At 39.8% G+C, this 16019-nt stretch overlaps 2 protein-coding genes across 2 annotated transcripts; one reads left to right on the top strand and one right to left on the bottom strand.

The window, feature by feature from the left end:
• On the bottom strand, nt 1-817 carry ripply2 (ripply transcriptional repressor 2). The gene is made up of 3 exons (XM_019277388.2): nt 594-817; nt 409-479; nt 1-314 (listed from the first exon to the last, which is right to left on the bottom strand). The coding sequence occupies exons 1-3, from the start codon at nt 714-716 to the stop codon at nt 152-154; spliced, it is 357 nt and encodes a 118-aa protein (XP_019132933.1). The 5' UTR covers nt 717-817; the 3' UTR covers nt 1-151.
• Nucleotides 818-11686: 10869 nt separating this feature from the next.
• On the top strand, nt 11687-14752 carry LOC104926774 (melanocortin-2 receptor accessory protein 2A). Its single transcript, XM_027284423.1, has 4 exons — nt 11687-11972; nt 12068-12206; nt 12684-12783; nt 13349-14752. The coding sequence occupies exons 2-4, from the start codon at nt 12089-12091 to the stop codon at nt 13836-13838; spliced, it is 708 nt and encodes a 235-aa protein (XP_027140224.1). The 5' UTR covers nt 11687-11972; nt 12068-12088; the 3' UTR covers nt 13839-14752.
• Nucleotides 14753-16019: the final 1267 nt, after the last annotated feature.

Below are 16019 nucleotides of genomic sequence, written 5' to 3'. Positions count from 1 at the left end.
TGTTAGAGGAATAACTTAATAAGCATTTACATTCTCGTTTGGTATAGAAGTGGAAAAAGTCTATTTACAATATTTACAGTAAATAAGTTAAAGAGAAATATATTATCACATTATACAACAACTCGTCATGGAAGGCTCCAGAGAGCCGCATTTAGTTCAGCTCCTTCTCCATCTCTTCCTCTTCATCATCGCTGTCTTCGTCGCTGCTGGAGTCTTCGTAAAGGCAGATGGTCGCTTGGACCGGATAGTTGCGCAGGAGCATTTCTGCATCCTGGTACAGATAATCGAAACATCTCGATTTGGGCCAGAACAACCTTTTAAAAAAAATAAAGAACAACAATTAGTAAGACATTCTCCAAAAGAAACAAACTGCATGAAAACGGATTTCATCAACAAATCTCTACTTACTTCACAGGGTGAATGACCTGAGGAGTCTTGGGATGCATTCCAGCAGAAAGGTCTCCGTGAGTAGAAGCAGCCTGAAAATTAAAACAAGGTATTCTTGTCAGTGTTTTTGTTCTATTGATCATTGCACGCTTGACTTTAAAAACCTTCAAAAGTCTTTTTAAAGACTTCAGTTCGTCTAAACTCACCTTGTGCGCCGCAGTTTTGTCCTCGATTCCAGTCCACGGTCTCCACAAACGACCGGACTGCTGAGAAACATTGTCTCCAGTAAAAACAGAAGTTAATCCATTGTTGGTAGTGAAAGACTCCATGGTTCCTTGTAGTGGTCTGTCTTGTGTAAAGTCCTCAGAGGCTGTGGGACTGAAGGCAGGAACCTCCTATTTATCAGGGCTCCGGCGGTAGGTGCCAAATTGCGCTTTGACGCGTCCCCAAGTGTCTCCGTGCGCCACGGTGTTGAGGTGCGAAGTCACACTCCAGCAAACTCCAACCATATGGTCACTTTCTTTCTCAATTTTGGATGTAGATTTTTTAAAGCATCTCTAGTGAGAGGTTGGTGTGTTTGAAACATGTTTCCATGGTGATTTGATCAGATGTTAAACAGACATTAGACGCAGGGCCTATACCTGCTGCCTGCACCGTGCACTGTGTAGTCCACATGGAGACATATTAGTTCATCATATTTATTTATTTAGTTTAAATTATATATCTCAGTTTCTTTTTTTTGTTTTTGTTGATAAACCTTGTTGAACTTTTCAACCCTTCCACCTCTCAGTATCTCCGTCTGTGTAGCCATTTGTCTGAGAGGTGTGAAGAAACACGTGCCCTACTGTCCGTGCCCGCTGAGTGAGATGATGGAAGAAGGCTCGTGTGCGGTGTGGAGGGGGTCGACACGCGTCGGCCTTTTGTGTATACAACACAGCAGGAGCTGGCCTAATAGCTGTCACTTCAGCAGATGCGAAGCTTGAATGAATCACTCCTCCATATGGAAACAAAATAATATCACATTATTCTTCTTTATAGGAGCTCTGAAATCCACTGATTTAACTAGATCTTTTTAGATAAGTGGATTATTTCCTCCCAGTGCACCAGTAGGGGGCAGTGTGGTGCTATTTGCTGTGATAAAAATGATAATGTAATTATTTGACACATTTATTTGAGGGAAAATCTGCACAAAACCAGCAATGTGAGTAGTTCCCTGAGGACACAGTGGGTTCCATATAGAGAGTGTTGTGTTTTCATCTGACTTCATTCAGCACTAATGGTGTGAGGCCTGCCGTGAGGATGTGTGTGTGTGTGTTTGAAGGTGATGCGTGCATGACCAGCATTAAATTTATGTGACCACTAGCTCCTTCCACATCCCAACCCTACTCTCCAGGGAACAGCAGACAGAGCTTGGCACTAATAAGGTCCACAAAGATCTCTCTCTCTCTCTCTGTCAGTCTCTTTTTCTGCTGTGGAGCTAATTGGACTCTCGGACTGTGCTCCTGGTTTCTTTTGTGTTTTTGTTGCTTTTGCTATACTTATAATATAATATATAATGGCAAATCTATATGGATGCATTCAAAGCTTTTGAAACGCAGACATATATGCGTAAATGTGACCTCTGTCTTCATGTTCACAAAATGGGAAAATTAATGCAATCCTTCTTATAATCCTTTAGGTCAATGTATTAAGCATGACATACAAGGTCTTTTTTAGTAAAGACCTTGTATGTTATGTTTCAAATATAATGACAGTTCTTTAAAATACACGTGGTGTATTCTGACTGAAAAATACATCACGTCAAAAGACTGAATGAAAGAAAAATTCAAAAGAAGCAGGGACAGGAAATGTGAGTTCTCCATCAGCTCTGAATGAAGCAAAATTGAATTTCACTGCCAAGAGCCCCATTCAGAAAAAAACAGCCCATTAGCACACACACATACAATATGCAGGGATAAAAAAAAAATATTGAGGATACTCAGCATGGAAAGCCATTGTGCCGTATGGATTCCTCTATTACGTGTAGATCAATAACTAAGAATGAGAAGCTGCTGACAGGATTTCAAGTTGCAGCTCATCAACAGAGGAGATGCCTGAGGCAATGTCAGTCTGAAAGGTTCAACACAAGATATATGGCATATATTTTCATCATATAACTTCTGTCACTTCTGTTGTTCCACTTTTGTCTCATTCTCACTAGTTTATCTATCCATCGATTACACTGGGGTTACACTTCTGTTGAGTTATGCTGATTAAAACTAAGATTGGCATGCCGATTCCAAAATTGCAGTCAGTTTTTTTCTAGCACGACAAGTGTTTTCTCCACAGCTTACCCTCCAGATAAGCAAAATTCCACTGATTAGCTGTAGTAAGACTTGCAGGCTGATTACGATTGGACTCATCCACAGCGACATGGCAACTTGTTTGCGCAGTCACAATTGAGTCTGTAGTGAGAGGTGTGTGTAGCTCCCAATAGGTCAGTACTATCAATATCTGCAAACAGAAAGTGAGCATAGTGGGAATTAAGAGGATTTGTGCTGGCTTTTCTCTTAACCTTGTAACCATGGGCACACCGTTGTAAGTTCTATTTGGTTTGATGCTGTTTTTGTAGTTTTCAAAGCTTGTAACTATTCCATCTTAGTGTTTTATTTACATAGGTATATATTTTCTTTGTTCCAGATCATGTCTGCTCCTGCTACTTCTCGTTGTAAACACCTAAACAACCCTGACTCCTTTTGCTATATTTGTGCTAGTTTCACCATTCCAAGTCACAGGGCAAACATCAGTGCATGTGTCAAAGCATATTTTGCATATTTTAAAGTAAAACTCTGTGATCAAGACAAGCCATGTGCCCCTCACAAAGTGTGCAAGCAGTGTGTGGAGAGTTTACGGATGTGGACTAAAGGAAGACGTGAAAAGTTGGAGTTTGGTATCCCCATGGTTTGGCGAGAGCAAAAAGATCATTGCACAGACTGTTACTTTTGTTTAAGTGAAAACAAGCACATATATGTTAAGTACAGTATTTTTATTATATTTTTTTAAGAAAACGGGGATCCTATAGTTCAAAAACTTGACGTGATAGAGAAAAACTGAGATCAGTTTTGGATTCCGCACCCAAAAATTTGTCTGTCCGACCTAACTCAACAAAAATTGTGTTCCCCAGTGTTATCTGTAACCCCTTTTCCTCATCAGGGTGACGGAGTAGCCTATTACTACTTTATTTCCTGCCTTATTATTCTTAGGCCATATTTCCTCTTAAGACTCTTAATACTTAACCCCAGAATATTCTCTCTCCATAGCAACAGTCAACCACAAATAACCCAATTTTCTTTTAGAACATTGAGTAAAGGCTCATCTTTTTAATCATTCTAAATCACTCGAAATTACATATTTACTTGGATCTCAGCAGCCAGGTGGTTGGTCCCAGCTGGGTTACATAAAATACACAGCACTCCTAATAAGATTCCTGCTGTTTTTAATAAAAAGGAGATGATACACAAGATGAATCTCAACAAAACCATTCCTTAATCCATTGTACTGTGTGATAAAGAACAGCACATACTATCTCTGTTTAATTGAAATATGTTTCAAAATAATTTTATATATTCTGTATATTCTTCTGAGGAATGTTATCCATGACTAACGGTGCAGTAACAAAACGAAATAGAAGAAGAAGAGAGGCTGAGATGTTTGTGCTCTTTCCTCGCTCATGCTCCAGCAGTTTCCAAACATGCAGCAGTCGGGGAGTCTCGAAGTTTCCCTCAGTTCCAAATCAAGAACTCCTGCATTTTCATGAGGAGGACGTGAGGAGTTCACCCTGCCGATTTCACCCAATCCGCTGTTTTCAGTTGAAGTGAAACAGCTCATCTCCACGCTGCCTATTGGGACTGTGCAGGCTCAGGGATGCTTTGATTTTCATAGGAGATATATGTGTTGCATCAGAATATGATTTAATCTGAAAATAGCTGGAAGAACCCAGACAAATGGTTTCAGAGTGTCTTTATAGCGGGCCAAGGTCTTCCTATTAATCCACAACTGTAGGGTAAGAAGAGAACAAGAAACTTTACCAAGGGGACTGTAAAGGCACCAGTTCCCCTATAAAATACTGATTGGGAGAGCTCTCCTGTGTCTTTCTCTGCGTTTGTGTGAGATACAAAGTAAGCACTGTTTTCTTCCGTTTTGCTTTGCTTTGACCTTTGGGTTTTTCAGCAGCTTCCAAGAATTGAAATGAAATTTGTTTGTTGTTTTAGCCTTGATTACATTGTATTCCTCCAGTTTCCTGTCACAGTTTCTCCTTTTCCAGTCATCTTTAATTACAATTTATTGTACAGCTTTAGTTTTATTGGACTCCTAACGGGCTAACAGTTCTGAAGACAACATTTCTTGTGTGAATTATCTTCACAGGATATCAAATGATTAATGACCGCCAAGGTACAGGGCTTAATAACAACCAAACTGTAGGGAGAGAAAAAATCATCCATCAGATGTTTAGTGGCAGTTTAATCAAGTCTGTTTGGTATTGCACTGCACTTCAATAATCTTTTGGTATATTTAGAATTGAACGCTTGAACGTTTTGTAGCTGGTTTTATATAAGGTCATGAAGGACTGAAGAATGAGCATTGCAGTGCATGTTCATTTTGTTTCTGAGGCTGTGCAGAAGGTCAGACTGATCCTAGGCGTTCCCTTGGAAACCATCTGATTGGAAGTAGAAATTGACAGAGTTCAGAGAAAAAAGACAACAAGTGTAAAGTAAATGGCAAAACATGAAGCATTGATCAAGATATGAATCAAAATAAGAGAATATCTCCAAAAAGTCCAGAAGAGTTGTTGTGCTTTTCAATATCCATATTGCCTTTGTTCTATTTTCCCATTTTTCTCTCTCTTTCTTACTCCATCATCTTTATTTCAGTCACTGACCCTCTGTCACAGAGAGACCTGAATCCCAAAGCAAGGGTCAAGATGACAGTGTCTTGTCTTTTCCTTCCGTTCAGCACTCGGATTACCTCCGGTCGATCAATATGCGGCACGGTGTTCGGTTTATGCTGACAAAAACAGGTTGGGAAGGCTCATCCATCAGAGCCGATGCGCTGAAAAATACCACTTGTGGGAGTTAATTTAGATGACAAAGAAGAAAGAGAGAGTCTTTAAGGTTGATGTTGCAGAACAAAAGAAAGGAAATAGTGTCTGCTGAATAGAAAATGTGAGTTTAAGTGCATACTGTATGTGCACTAAAAGAAAGCGTCAGCATCCAAGAGATCTAAACTGAGAATGGAAGCAGTACCGGACATATAAAGGAAATATCATGCAACAAACAAGTTTAACTTAATGTCTTTTTTCTCTTGTTAAAAAAGCTTAATAGTCAAAAGACTTTTGAGGAGGCTATCAGAGTTATGCATTGCACGTAGCAACAATGCTGATGCAGAACCTATGAATATTTCATATTACGCATTTTGAAGAATGTTTCTATCCCCAATTCACAAACGGACGGACTGAAAGCAGTTGGAGGAGGTAAAAGCTTCAAAGCTATAAAGGCAGATTTGTGACCAGAATGTAATTGGGCCAATAACAGAAGTGAAAAGAAATAAAAAGCTACACTGGAAACATTGACCTGTAGAAGTGCTGGACACACACAGTGTTTCTTTTATGCGTCCGTCATTGGATTTTTGTGTCTTTGTTTGGGGTTCTGTGTTTAGCTGATAGGTCTGGAGCAAAATCTCAATCAAAAAACAACCCAAACCCCAAAGAAGCCGCAGTGGTGAGTCAGAGAGTGCAGCATGTAGTGGTCAGGGTTATTTACATGCATCAGAGGTCTACAGGCTCTTCAGGGAGAGATTCGAATCTCAACTTACATCTATTTGAGCTCTGTGTTTCAAGGAACGTCAGAGATATGCTGAACATCAAATATTGATAAAGAGGATGATCATTACAACGGATCTTAAGTCGGGGACTTATTCAAGTCACACTGGTCCTCTCTCAGACATGCACTGAAACCTGCTATTTAGAATGTAATGATATTCTTCACAAGCGTAACAACCTATTTCAAAGTTAAATTAGAACAAGATAAATTTAAGAACATAACATTGCCTGAAGTGGCTTACAAGGTAAATAAAGATGACATTTTAAATCTGAAATTTTACACTATAAATACTAGTGTTTGATTAGAAAAACACAACACAAATTAAAAATCTATTACCTAAGGCTAAGGAACAAAACATAACTTGTCTGTGTAAGAATTAGGGAGCCCTATTTAATATGTATACCTATGTCTTTATTAATATGTAATTACCTAAAAAAAATAATCATTATGATTTTGTTGCCTTAGATTGAGACTTTTATATCTACAGACGCTGCATTTCCTATTCCACTGAGTCTGCCATGTACAGTAGACCAGAACGGACAAACCAAACACTTTCAGGTTTTTCAAAGAGGCAGCCTTTATAATTCTCGAATCAAAGCCAATGTGGAAGTGCCAAAACTGTCAGTTCCTCAAAAGGCTGGCTACAGTCAATCTCTATAAATTTGCCTTTTTAAAATGTCAATCTTTACAGCAGAAATAAACATGTTTACAAAATACAGTTTTGGTTTCTGTAGCTAATTTCCCCGTTCTTGACAGCTGTATTGAAGCTGAATTTAAATATTAAGGCTTAAAATATGCATAATTAACAGTGTGGCTGCTTTGAATGAATGGTGGATGCTGTTACAGATTCAGCTTGTGCAAGCACCCACTCTTCATTCAGCCCATCTCAGACCCTGTGCCCATTTTTAGATTAGAGGAATTGGAGGCAGCAGAGGCAGGACCTGCCAACATGATGTCAGCCAGCACCACCGATTTTGACCTTCAAATGGTAAATGGTAAATGGACTGTACTTATATAGCACCTTTCTAGTCTTCCGACCACTCAAAGCGCTCTACACTACATATCTCATTCACTCCATTCACACACATTCATACACTGATGGCATTGGCTACCATGCAAAGTGCCAACTGCTCATCAGTTTGTGGATCTAACCATTCATACACAATCACACACCGATGGCACAGCCTTCGGGAGCAATTTGGGGTTCAGTGTCTTGCCCAAGGACACTTCGACATGCAGACCAGGGATCGAACCGCTCTGCCTGTGAGCCACAGCTGCCCCGGTTTCTAAAGTGCCCTTCACAATGACACTTTAGAAACCTGTGGGTGACGTCAGATGTCGTCACAATGTTAAACCTTTATACTACTACTAACTCCATAGATTCTTCTTCATGCAAGGACGGTGAAGCGAAGGGGTCGCAATCAGAAACTACACTGTTAGTAGCCACTAAATCCTACACAAGACTTTGAAGCTATGATGAGCATTTTAACAATAATAGTATGAAATGACAAAGTTAAAACATTCTGAAAGGTGTTTATGAACTGACAGAGAATTATTTAAATCTGCAGCTCCCCTCGGGCTTGTGGAGCTTTATAATGAGTTCCAATTCATTGTTTAGCTGTCTGGACTACAACTTTACTGCTCGGATTCACAAAGCTCTAAAAACCCAGTGTAGACTACCTGCTCAACACCAAACAACACACTGACACAGTTAACGACTATAGCTGAGTAAACATAGAGGAGCCTTTGAAAGCTAAAAAGCCAGAGGTTTCCCTCAGAGAAAAAGAAAAATGAAGAGACTGAATTGTGGGTTTGCATTCACTAGGTGAAAAGAAACACAACTCCGAATGAATGATAATGCTGCTGCATAACTTCAAAGCTTCACAAACATCTTGTCGTATGTTGAGATTTGTATTACTGGTTGGACAAAGCATTGGGTTAGGGTTATCATTTTGGACATGTGGCACCATTTCTCATTGTTTCCTGATTTTTTTACAAACCAATCATCAATTCATTAATGAAAAAAATAATCAGCAGATTACTTACAGAGGCATTTACAAGTTCAAAATGAGCTCCACTTCAACCAAAGCATGACTAATTAGAGCAGTGGTTCTTAACCTTGTTGGAGGTACTGAACCCCACCAGTTTCATATGCTCATTCACCGAACCCTTCTTTAGTAAAAAATAAAATATGATTTTTTTTTACTGGTGCACAAAATGAACCGTGCATTAACATCACCTTGTTCAAATAACAAAACCAACACAGTGCATGAACTCACAACAACTTACCTCAGTGTGACTTCTGCTGTTGCCTTTGAGAGACCAGTTCAGATATGCGTGGCTTCACCTTGGCAAGTGCCAGTCTCATGTCATTTTCACAGCAAAGTCTGTTCCTTTTCTTAGTTTTTATGTCCAGCATCCTCGAAAACCATTGCTCACAAAGATATGTTGTAACAAATGGTATAAAAAATTCCAGGGCGGAGGCTCCACCGAACCCCTGAGACCGACTCACCGAACCCCTAGGGTTTGATCGAACCCAGGTTAAGAACCACTGAATTAGAGTCTAATGGTATAATATACAGTTGTATAACAGTCACAAGGGACAGTTTTCTGCAATGAGTACTTTCTGAGTACATGTTCTTTCAGTCCTTACTGTATAGGCTTAACTGCTACAGAAGTCTGAGGGCAGAGGTGAAAAAACTGCACAGAGAATGATTTTTTTATCAGCTGTGTTGGTGGCACAAAGAGTTTCCACTCCTCACTGACACGTACTTTAAACCATTTAGCTGTCAGCTATCAGTGGACACTTTTCTTTTGAGCAAAGCCCTTTCAACATTCACTGTGAAAACAGCACAGCATATCATCTCTCCATGACCGTGGTGACTAAAGTACAAAGCAACAGCCCATAAAATAATAGGACGAAGTGATCCCAGTGGGACGGCTTTGAGAAACTAGTTGCTATCACTGAAATATGAATTATTGCTCTTCAGATAAATAGGAGATGTAATACTGGAAACTGATGTAGCCTTTTCGCCTATCTAGCTATTAACAGAATGAGCAAACGTGTTATCTAGTAATAACATTTGTTTGCATTTATTACTGTGTAACATTTATGATTCATCATTTCATAATGTATATATATATATATTTTTTTTCTTTTCTGAAGGCCTGGGCCTCAAGGGTGATATCTGCTGTAGAGTACACTAGCTCATATTACAATATCTTATATTGTTTCTATATGGCACAGCTTCATCTAAGCAAGATCTCCAGCTGAGCAGCAAAGAGACTAGAGAGACCATGTAAATGTTGCTAAGTTCTTTAAAATCCTCTGGTGATAGCCACAAAAATAACAGCAGCTCAAGTACAAGAGGAACTAATAGCACCAAGATTTGAATGTATGTGACACATTTGTGATCCTTCAGATGAATTTACATTTTATGATGCGGGAAAATTCACCATGGAGGACCGATAATTGAATGGCCGCCTTTAGTGGATCTGCTTAAGAGGTACTTCAGAAATTAAAGTAATGCAGGGCTACTAATAAAGCGTGTTGCCTGAATGATGATTTATCAAAGGAGGAAAATAGGGCATTTACGTGAGGTGGCATTTTAGTGTTTTAATAAGCATTTTCAATCTCAAGCATACACAACCGCACATTGTCAAATTGTGCTCAGTGCATTAAAAATGAGTTTGTCCCACGCCTTCGCTAAAATGGCAAGAGCCATTTAGATATGTACGTCCTCAAGAGACTCGTGGGTGGATAATTATAGCAACTGTACTGTTTTCACAAAACTTATCACTAAACCTGAAAGCATAGCTGAAATGTCATCAGTGATTGCTGAAACAGATTTGGCTGGATAGGCTTTGAACTGGCAGTAGCATGTTATTTGAACATTTTATGAACGGCCATGGAAAGCTTTTGTGAGAGTGACCTCGCTAAAATATTGCTCCCAGACTCACTGTTGATGTTATGAAATTTGACTGGGATGACTTTGCAATAAAATGGCTTTATTTTAAAGTGTGGTTGGACATATTTTGAGAAATCGTTTCATAACACACCCCACAATGAGGGTACAAATTATATAGTTAACTGAAGCATGATGTGAAATGTACCATGAAAATTTGCTGCATACCTACTAATAATCACTGAATGTTAATAGACATGCACTGAGTTGGGTTGAGCTGGATTTCTACATCAGCTGGAGTTACACAAGCTGTACGGATCTGCTTTCCGAGAGGCGGAGTAATTACAGGAGTCTGAAATTAACTTTTATATAACTGTAACCCAGCTGGTCGCATATCTATTTATGCCTCAAATAAGTGAGCTCTGGTCTATAATGTAATGTAACTTGATCATTTGTTTGTGGTGAACAAACAGAAATTCATGGAACTTCCTGCATCAAATCAGGGACTTGGCTTGGGACCCGGAAGGTGGTCTGTTCAAGTCCAGCATGGACCACAGTAACAAGTTTGAATTGGTAGCTGGAGAGGTGCCACTTCACCTCCTGGGTACTGCCCCAGGAAACCCTAACGGCATCCACAGACTTCTTTACCTGTATTATAAAGAGTTACCAACAGTTAAAATCATAGGAAGATTTTTATTATACACTCATTTATTCTACTGGCTTTGCAGATGTTTCACTCCATATACATATACTATATAATATATTTTAACTTTAGCACACAGTTACGACTTAGTACACTGGTACACGGGTAGTTACCACAGGAAGGATACAATCTGACTGAATGGACAGCTAACAGACAACAGAGTCAAAGTAATGGTAAATCTTCCTGCTTGATACTGTCCTAATGCAGCTGCATCTAAGTGGTTTCTGTGGGTCTGCGCACAGAATGCTAATGAATCCACTCCAAATGGACAAATATGTACAGTGCATACTTATCTCCCAAATAAAGTGGTGTGTCACTGTAGTATTAATCATGCATAATGTATTTAATGTTTAATGTAAGCATGGATTTGAGAGTGGAGGTAGAAGGTTGTCTGTGATTGGCAGGCTGGGTTTCTGTCCCTGCATTTCAACATTATTATCTCTTTGTGGTTCACTCTCTTATTTTTGGAATGGTGTGTATGCTTTTGTACAGTTATGGTCACAGACTCTCTGTCCACCCAACATTGAGTGTAAAGAAAACAGCCCCAGTCCAAATACACCCTTATACTAAATGTCTTGATTGTATTCTATATAAATATGTCAAATATTTATGTCAAATATTTAAACATACTTATTTTATATTAATATTTACACCACACATACTGAAGCCCAACCTGCTACATACATTGTTCCATTACAGAAAGACCTCCCCCAATAGTACCATCTGAATTGGAAACACCTCGTCGTGTATTGGATGAGAGCAGCATCTCAGCCCCCAGCCACACTGATTAAAATGAGCATGTTTTTTTTTTTCTTTCAGGGTGATCTCAGTATCTCAGAGTGAGTGAGCCAGCGGTATAGAGGATGCTGGATGACGGCGATGCGCACTGAACAACTCGCCAGGAGGCTGCTCTGCCTCTCTTCTTCTCACAGGACTTACAGGAGAATGGATGGAGTTTTTGCGTAACTGGCAAGAGATGGATTTCCCTGCTTTGTGTCACCTTTTTGGCACGTTGTTCAATTCCAGAAGACGGACATAACATCGAGGAGTTGTGCGTGGGATTCTCACAGGCTGTAGATTTGTTTCCAACAACACAGAGAGGTTTTCACATCCGTGGAGGTTGGGGCTGGTTTGTAAACTTTATGGCCATTATGGCTATTTGAAATTCATTTAGAGTCCACTCGGGATTGATTTCATTTGTTTTCTGTTGTCAGGGTACGTGACATCGTTTGGAAATGTCGGATTTCCACAACCGGAGCCAAACCAGCGCGCGTCGCAGTGACTACGTGTGGCAGTATGAGTATTACGACGATGAGGAGCCCGTGTCCTTTGAAGGACTCAAAGCGCACAGATGTAAGATGTGCATATAACTGAGCAGTATGCTTTGTGTATTTAGTGTGTGTGTGTGTGTGTGTGTGTGTGTGCGTGCGTGTGTGCGCACGCGTGTGTAGGTGTGTGTGTGCGTACCTTTCAGTGCACACTGTGTGTATAAGCAGACAAGGAGACCTTTACTTTTCATTAACAGTCATTCATTAGCCCTGCATTATCTTTATTGCTGCAGCTGTAGAGAGACATGCACCAGCCATTCTACAATAAACAAATGGCCTCACAACAATAATTTATGCAGCCTCTGAACTGGGGTTTTATATTCCAGTATTAATGAACAAGGCAGATACTGTTGACCATCATCAAATATACAGACAAATAGGCAGAGAGGGCCCCTGAGATAAATTAAAATCACAAATAGAGAGGAGAGGGAGGAGGAGAGTGGTGGGTTTAATTATCAGGACAGTTTCCTCTAATAAGATTCTGTCTCCTCTGACATTTCAGACTCCATCGTCATCGGCTTCTGGGTCGGGCTCGCCGTGTTTGTCATTTTCATGTTCTTTGTATTAACTCTGCTCACTAAGACAGGAGCGCCGCATCAAGAGTGAGTATAATAGCAGCCTAAAGCCTTTGACATCTAGCCCTGTGGGGACCCTTTCAGAAGCGAGGAGAGCTTAAGCAATTCAGCTTCCACGTTTCTCATCTCTGCTGGATCAGCTTTCAAAACTCAAGGGTAAACACTGTGTGCAAGGGCAAAAAGGACTGTAATGAGTTGCCGTTCTGACAGGAGTTCACCCAAAAGTTAAAAAAAAGATCAATCAGCTGATATCTGACTTTGAGGTGAGCTTCATATTGCCAAAGGCACAATGCTATTGAAGATCAGCAGTGGGAATTTTGGAGAGATAACTGACAGCACTCAGGTTAAGCCAAGCTGAAATGAGAAACCTGTTGCCTGGTTATATGCCATTTCCACTCGATGTTATTTCAGTAAAGGGTGCTGGGATGATTTTTAGTATTCTTTCCCAGACACAGACACAAAAAGATGAAAAGAAATCTTCAGTAATTGTGTAATTGTTCAGTGCTCAGCTATAGGTCAAAATTGACAAGAAAAGCACCTAATTGTTTCATTTTCCTGCTGCAGCCTGAATAATCTTTTCTTTACCCCACAGAAACCCAGACTGTGCTGAAAAGCGTCATCGACCAGGGAGCTGTCTGGTAGACATCGATGGCCCAGGGGAAGAAAACGACAAAGCATTCTCACGTCCTTTATTATCAGAGTCTCGTTCATATTTTCATTTTTACATCAATGAGGAGGATCAAGGTCAGGGGAAGCTAAAACCTGAAGATGAGAGAGCTCGGAAGCACTCCGGGGCCCGAGCACAGCAGGGGTCCTGCAACCCACCGAGAGGTGTCAGCTCCTCGAGGATGGAAGAGATGGAAGAGGATGTTGAGGAAGCTGAGGGGCAACAACCCCTCAATGGACTAATAGAAGAGAGTAAGACAGACAGAGAATGTGCCTTCTTTTCCCACTTCAACATCCCTAACTTTGTGAACTTGGAGCACAGTTCAACACTCGGAGAGGATGATCTGCTGTATGAGCCGTCTGTCATATTGGAGCGCCAATCTCACTCTCAGGATGCCCACTGCGACTCCCACTAAGGCTGTTTCTACAAAGAGATTAGAGGCATGAAGTGGTATTGTAATATTATTACAGTAATATTCACACACCTGACATACACCTACCTGGAGTATTTTCAGCCTTTTCAGTGACATTCAGAGCAAAAACGATGGACCACAATTCCAAGTGACATTTCTTCCTTGGGATAGATTTGGGTTGTAAATTGTACTTTTCACTTTTCGAGTGCAGTGCTCCTCTGAATTGGATGCTGCTGCATGGGGATTAGATGGTTTCTAAATAGAAGACTCAGAGGGTAGTGGTGATACTAGGGAAAAATGCTTTGTACAATTCATTCTGCTATTACTGCTGTCTTGTTATCTTGTGCAATTCTGGACAATGGGCATTATCTCTCCAACAGGTCAAGAGACATGAAAAGCTATAGCTCTATTAGAAAAGGTGACATCTACTTCAACTGTGTAATTAGTAGCACAAAAACAAACATTCTTTGACAGGGTTGAGACCTGATGACAATGTGAATCCTTTTTGTAGTCTCTCAGATTAAACATGATTGACCGAATAAAGCCTAAATGGTTTTGAAATCCAACGCAATACTGGTGTGTTGTTGCATTTTCTAACATTGTATGATGGTTAGGGCACTTTTGTCAACCTTGTCATAGGTAATAACTAGAATTTGAAATGGCGATAATAAATATTGACTGGTTTGGTTCACTCTCGCTGCAACAGGTGGCAGTTCCCAGTAAATAAAAAAAAATCAGATGAATTCTCTGTATGTTACCAAAAAAACATCTGGTGAACAGAACTGAGCATTTAGCAGCTCAAGAGCTAAAGATTTCCCAGAGCCGTAAGGAGAATGAGCATTGAGCTTGCCAGATGGCAAGAATTACAACTATAAATAAATACTGATGTTGTGTCATGTCTGCTGGATGCATAAATAAATAAATAAATGTGTTGCGCAATAAAACAATAAATGCAAAATTCATGTAACTTTAAATATTTATTTTTTCTCTTACTGCGATGACAGTGTAGCAGAATCAGTCAGTACTGATATGAACAGCTTCAATGTTTGAGGAGATTTTATAAAAGTGCTCAGTCACAAGACATACGAACAGTTTGAGCTACTTATTTCTGTCTTTATTCATGTAGACGTCTGCTTTGCAGGCAAAACAAATGAAATGACTTTGAGCCATATCAGGTGGTGATTATGCAAAGGAACATTACCGTCACTTACATTCACGTATATTTAGCTGGTGAACGGGTGTGCTTGGAACGCCAAAGAGTCTATCAAACATTAAGGCTCGACCAAAGCAGTCTGTAAGATCTTGACAAACACCCCCTATTAGATCTTTTCTCCACGTGTCAGGGAAAACACCCAACACAACACTCCTCTTTTCTCTGCTGACATCTCTCGTGTTCGTTAAAAGAGGGGTAATTGGGACCAGGCTAAACAAATGTGATTAGTTAACTCAGTAGGACCATTTACAGGGAAGTTTTTTGGCAATTTGATCAGTCACTCTCCAGCAGGAAGATGTTATTCTTGAATTAGTTTAGTGGATTATCACTTTTTTTTTAAAAGAAAAAAGTTGCAATTAATTATTTTCTGATTAATTAAATATCATGGCAAGTGACATGGTGAGAAGTATGACAGATCATCTATAAAACTTGCATAGTATTACATAAACCATAGTTCATTTTCTCATTTTCTTTCTCTTGTCTTGCTACATGCATCCTCTACATCACATAGCATAAATATCACCATACTTACTAAAGTAAAAAAATAAAAAAGGATGCTTGAAAGTGTTATTCAGTTGAATGTATAAGATCAGCAAAGGTTAAAATAACAGCTTCTGGGGCTTTAGAGCACAGTCAGGGTGCATTTAGCTCTGAAGTAAGGGCAGAGTTCGGGCAGTTGAGTGGGAAGATAAGGTCTGAAGTTATGTAATCTAAACATTGTTAATTGAAATGCACAGATCTCTGGTAGAATGGTAGAACTTCAAAATAAAACCATTTACACATCAGTGGAGATGGTTGCTGTGGTGATGTTGGACTTGGCGATGAAAGAGGGAGCAACAGTGAATCACATTTTTCTTCTGAATGAGGGGGTGTTCAATCAAATTGTGTCCACTGGCAATCCCAAAGACGAGTTGTTTGGTATGCATCCATATGGCCTCCTATAAATGTATTCAAATATGCAGGACTGACTT

This window comes from Larimichthys crocea, chromosome XI (genome assembly GCF_000972845.2).
Source record: "Larimichthys crocea isolate SSNF chromosome XI, L_crocea_2.0, whole genome shotgun sequence".
In the NCBI taxonomy this organism is placed as follows: domain Eukaryota; kingdom Metazoa; phylum Chordata; class Actinopteri; family Sciaenidae; genus Larimichthys; species Larimichthys crocea.
Note: the sequence above shows the minus strand (reverse complement) of the source record. Positions and strands in the feature narration are given on the sequence as shown.

Bases quoted from the DNA above. Each gene is read 5' to 3' on its own strand.
- ripply2 (XM_019277388.2), bottom strand. From the start codon at position 716: ATGGAGTCTTTCACTACCAACAATGGATTAACTTCTGTTTTTACTGGA. The intron at 480-593 runs GTGAGTTTAGAC...TTTAATTTTCAG, and splicing joins ACAAAACTGCGGCGCACAAG to GCTGCTTCTACTCACGGAGA. The intron at 315-408 runs GTAAGTAGAGAT...TTTTTTTAAAAG, and splicing joins CAGGTCATTCACCCTGTGAA to GTTGTTCTGGCCCAAATCGA.
- LOC104926774 (XM_027284423.1), top strand. From the start codon at position 12,089: ATGTCGGATTTCCACAACCGGAGCCAAACCAGCGCGCGTCGCAGTGAC. The intron at 12,207-12,683 runs GTAAGATGTGCA...CTGACATTTCAG, and splicing joins AGGACTCAAAGCGCACAGAT to ACTCCATCGTCATCGGCTTC. The intron at 12,784-13,348 runs GTGAGTATAATA...TTTACCCCACAG, and splicing joins ACAGGAGCGCCGCATCAAGA to AAACCCAGACTGTGCTGAAA.